At 41.3% G+C, this 5,025-nt stretch overlaps 1 protein-coding gene across 2 annotated transcripts in view; it reads left to right on the plus strand.

The window, feature by feature from the left end:
• XPO6 (exportin 6) overlaps window positions 1–5,025 on the plus strand; it is a 97,937-nt gene that overhangs the window by 67,756 nt on the left and 25,156 nt on the right. For both annotated transcript variants that reach the window (XM_006035448.2, XM_014525587.2), the window contains exon 12: window positions 2,445–2,514. In XM_006035448.2, coding sequence (XP_006035510.1) covers window positions 2,445–2,514 — 70 coding nt within the window. The remainder of the gene's footprint in view (window positions 1–2,444; window positions 2,515–5,025) is intronic.

Here is a 5,025-nt window from a genome sequence, read left to right on the forward strand (position 1 = left end):
TGGCTGTGCAATGATGTCGGCCAGTGCCTTCAGCACCCTCGGATGGAGCTCGTCCGGGCCTGCTGACTTAAAGGCATCCATTTCTTCCAAGTGACTCTGCACCATCTCAGGGTCTACGCATGGTAGTCTGGCGCCATGCTGCTGCCTCTCTACAACCCCGACATTATCGGCCACATCAGCCAAAGAAAGCCAATTGCTGATAACATCAATTTTCCTTTTATCAGTATTGATACAATATGGGCCGATGTACCAGTGAACCTCTAATTTAGTGGTTCTCGGTCTTGACCATGAAACTATGGCATTCAAAAAATAAAAAAACAATGTCCAGGATCTCTTTTCACCATCCGGAAGAATTATCTGAATTAATTAGGATCAGCTGCAGCCATAGCAACTGCATTTGCTTAGAGATCACATGTGCACATGCCTGGACTGTGTTCCCCGAAAACTCCAATGATTGAAAAGAGAGAATACAGCTCATTTGTATAAAGTATTACCATTATGCTTGCTGAGATTTCATTTGAAAGGAGATTGCTGGGCTAATACAAGCCCAAGATCTGTTTGTCCATGAACATCTTTAAGGCTTGTGAAAATTATAGAACCATTTCTAATTCCACTGAAAATTGTGCTGTATGAATCCATGTATTGCAGTGTAGTGATAGTGCATGAATCAGCACCTTTCAGTTTGATTCACTTACTAATCTCTTCATTGTCAGTGCAGAGCGAATTCAGGAAGTAAATGGATGACTTGGTGAAGAACACATGACTTCAGATCAAGGGGAGATGGTTGAACAAATTTTAACCCTTGGATTAAACTAGTGTGCTGTATTGGGTTTCTCTTTGTGAACTGCCATCTCAGTACAGAATACCTTTCCTGCGAGCCTTGCTTAATGAATTCTTGGGCATTAAATAAGGCAAGAAAAACTTAATGAGTCTCATGTGCATGTTACAGTAGTTTGTAAAATGCTTCTGAAACATGCAATGGGTCTATTGACTACTACTTGGTAAATGAAATTGGTTCCAGAATACATTGAACCACTGTACTTCTTGTCTTTAATCTGCTTAGTTCTGCATATCATGCCTGGTGCTGAATGTGGAGTGAATGGCCACACTATTAGAGTGGCTTTTAGGCCTGCAAAGAGTAGTGATATGGGGCCAAATGCCCATAAAATTCAAAGGCATCACAGGCTAGACAGGCACTGGGCTGTGATGGCTTAGTCAGCGATGATCCTGCCTCATGAGGTCCCTTCCAGCCTTAAATTCCTGTGATTCTAAGTCAAAACTATGGCTTCAGCCCAAAGGGCTGTGACCGAATTTATAGCAGGAGAAAGATTTTTGCCTGTAAACACATGTCCTTGCAAGTAAGAGTTGGAATAGAAGGGGTAGAAAATGTACTTCCTTTTCTGGCTAAAGTAGTGTTGGTCTAATAAAAGATACTGGATTTACCCAAAGAACCTTGTCTGCCTATGTCCTTAGACCAACATGGCTACAACCTATACCCCTTCCTTTGCTGGTAGATGCGTTAGAGGAAAAATAAATATGCAGTCCTAACTGAATGCATTAGGTTTGAATTAGATGCCTGTAGTGTACATAACCCTGTAATATTACTGTTAGAGTACCATGGTCTTCTGGGAAGCCAGCCAAGGTATTTCCTATACTTGGTGTTTGAGTTGGTGTTCTCCTTCATGTTAGCATGTCCCGTTGCCATGCTGAAGTGTTCCTAGTAATTAGCAATAGTTTGCCACAGATTGTGTGCTGTGAGGTTAATTTTAATGCTCTGAGGGAAAGCAGCCTCTTAAGTCATTCATTCCCTCAAACCTTTTATCTGTGAGGATCCAGCCCACTCCTGTTACAGAGCAGCTGCAAGACTTCTTCAGTCCTTTTGCAATACAGTAACAGCAGGACTGGCAACCTTTTTTTTTTTGACTTGTATATTAGGAGTGGCATTTAATCTTGATGATGAGAAACTGATTTTGATGGGGTAAAAAGGTGCAATGAAAGTCTCTCACCCCCACAGCTGTGTACCCAACTTGATCCTGATCTGCAGCCCCACCTTCTATTCTTTTTTGGGCCCCACACAGCTCTGGTCATTCATCTTGTAAGGACTGACAGCATCCCAGGCTATGTTGCTACTGCAGCATCCGGTGGCCATTCATGTCAGGATTGAGTACTGCTGGTGACATGAAAAGGACGGTTGTCGCTGAAGGAATTTCTTTAACAAAATGACCTTTATGGGTTTGATGTGAGCCGTCTAGGAATGAAAATCTAGGGCCCCAGATCACTCCAGAACATACAAAACTATCCTTTCTCCAAATAGGTCTTGCAAGATTTGTTAGGAAGAAAAAACAAGAAGTAGTTATTCTCTGGCTCAGACTAATTGCATTTGAAAAGCATTAAGTGTTTCTGTCTACACACTGAATTCTCTAATGTATTCCTTTATTTTTCAGTTTCCAGTTCTACAAGACAACTTGGAAGTATACCTAGGACTACAGCAGTTTGTTGTCACTTCGGGGACAGGTAATTCCACTATCTAGTGTGTCCTTTCTCAGGTCCTTATTTGGGGCGGGGGGGGATATGCCTTAAGCTGCTGCTTGCTTTTGAAAATGTTATTACTTTTACATTAATATCATAGAGGTTTGACCTTTTAGGATCTGAAATTCTTTGTACTAAGCCCCTTTATTTTGCTTGAGGACATAGCATTCGGAAATCCGAATTTAATGTGTATGCTCTAAGTAATTAACTTTCCCTTTAAAAATGATTTCTCCTGATGTGTTTTCTTGCTAATTCTGGTACTTGAAACAAACAAACTTGAAGTGTTAAGAGCTGAGCTGCAGCACAAAGATATGGAAGTACGGTCACTCAATTGACAGTTAACTGTTTTCCCTTAAAACCTCCATTCAGCAAGTGCTTGTTTTTGATCTCACATGGAGCCTTGGGAGCCGCTCTAATTAAAATGTCCACAGCGTCTCATGTATTCAGTGTCCCATGCTTCAAAATGGCTGTGAGGGTGCTTTAACTAAAGCTTGTTGACTAAGCTTTACTTAAAAGTGCCCCCACCACCATTTCGAAATGCAGGGACACTGAATACATGCGACACTGGACATTCTATTCAATCAAGTTTGCTGCGATGCGTTTGAATTTGAACACATCAGAGCAGGCGTTGGGCGCATATATAGGTGCCCTTTGTGCCTAAATGCCTTTCAAGATCCTCTCTGTCCCAGACTGGAGCAGATATTGAACCATTTCTATCCAGCCAGTCATTTAATCCAGTGGTTTCTAGACTTTTTAACCAATAGGCCAGTGCCATCCCTTTACACTTCTTACTAACCTTTATCAAAATGTTTAATTGAAAGTGCTGTAAAGGCATGCAGGAACCAGTGTGATCCCCAAAGCACATTTTGGGAAGCATTAGTTTAATGCAAAAATGAAAAGAAATGCCAGTGCCTCACTTCTTGTGCTTAGTAACTGCTTCTGATAACTGAGGAAAAGGGAGAAATATTGAATTTTATTGAAACTTAAAGGGAAAAAGTGTACAGCATACACAAGCATGGGATACAAGTTATTAACTCTTTAGGCCCAGAGTATCAAACTCATTTGGCCTTGCAGACTGGATCCAGGACATGGGTCTTCTAGCTGCGGCTGTTACACCTGCAGTGTCAGCCTGGCCAGCAGCCAGGGGGCGAATGCTGCTGAATTTAATTGCCAGCAGCAACTGAAAACATGAAATTATGCAGCAGCATTCAGCACCCCCGGCAGCTGGGCCCACTGATGCTGCTGCTCCAACAGCCATGGCAACAGAATTGAGCAGTGACGGTATTAACTGCTGGCGGCTGTGGCTAAAATCCCAGTGGGCCAGATAATCCAACCCACGGGTCAGATTTGGTCACTGCGGGGTGTATGTTTGGCACACTTGCTTTAGTAAATACCAGAAATTTTAATTGGCATATTAAGACAGGTAGTAGAATCTGTTCTCTCTCTCAAATATCACCATAGGTATATTTTAAGACATCACATAAGTTGCAAACAACCTAAAATACAAAATACACAGACTACAGATTCTCTGAATCTGTGTTGCATGCTGACAGCAAACCTCTCTATTTTTAAGCTATTTTATTTGTTGAATGCCTGGCCCCCTTCTCAGGTATTTGGGTTTTTTTTTCAGGCAGCTCTGGCCACCCTAATGGGTCAGAAGAGTAGGTTCACCCATTGTGTAGACAGGTTTCAGCCAAAATATTTGCCATTTCAGGCTTGTGTTCTACTCCCTGTTTATGATCACAGTTTACCTTTAAACTAATGCACACCTGCTGGCAGATAGCTATAGTCAGCGGTGTGTGATGATAAGCTTTTTCTGGAACTGGTTTTCCAGCTGTTGGGGGTGGTTGGAAATGGACACTTTAGATTTAAGTACAATTTCAGGATTATACAATGTGGTGCCGGCTTAAAGGTTTTGCATCTTGAAATGTTGTAAAATCGATGCTAATTATTTACTTCAGTCCTGAGACATGAATAAAAGGATTACATGAAAAGCAAGGAGCTTCTTTTCTGTCATTGTCCTCAGTCTACATGTGCAGCATGCATTATTATGTAATAGAGGGCTCTGATTTGGGGTGTGGGGTACACTGCACTGCTGAGAAGTGCATGGATAATGTATATATTTACACAGACTAATAGGCAATTGAGCATCAGAGAAGATGGACATAACTTTCTGAATTTTAAATTATCTGGAAGATGTGAAGTCAGCCACACATTTAATTAATTCAGAAGCAAATGCACTCAAGTTACAATTGAGTCTGTCACTATTTTTCTAAGAATTTTTGAACTCTTGCTCTGCAGTGAACCAGCAGAGGGAGCCTTTTACTCCCAGAACGGAGATCGTCCTTTTTTTTTATGTCAACATTAACCAGAAAAGGCCTTTGAATTTCAGCTTAATTCCAAGCAAAGCAAAATATATATGCAAAAGGCTAAAATGGGTGGGAAAGATTGTCAGCCTTTTTTAAAAGGGCATTACAAATGAATGGGCATCTGCTG

This window comes from Alligator sinensis, unplaced genomic scaffold (assembly GCF_000455745.1).
Source record: "Alligator sinensis unplaced genomic scaffold, ASM45574v1 scaffold449_1, whole genome shotgun sequence".
NCBI classification, from domain to species: domain Eukaryota; kingdom Metazoa; phylum Chordata; order Crocodylia; family Alligatoridae; genus Alligator; species Alligator sinensis.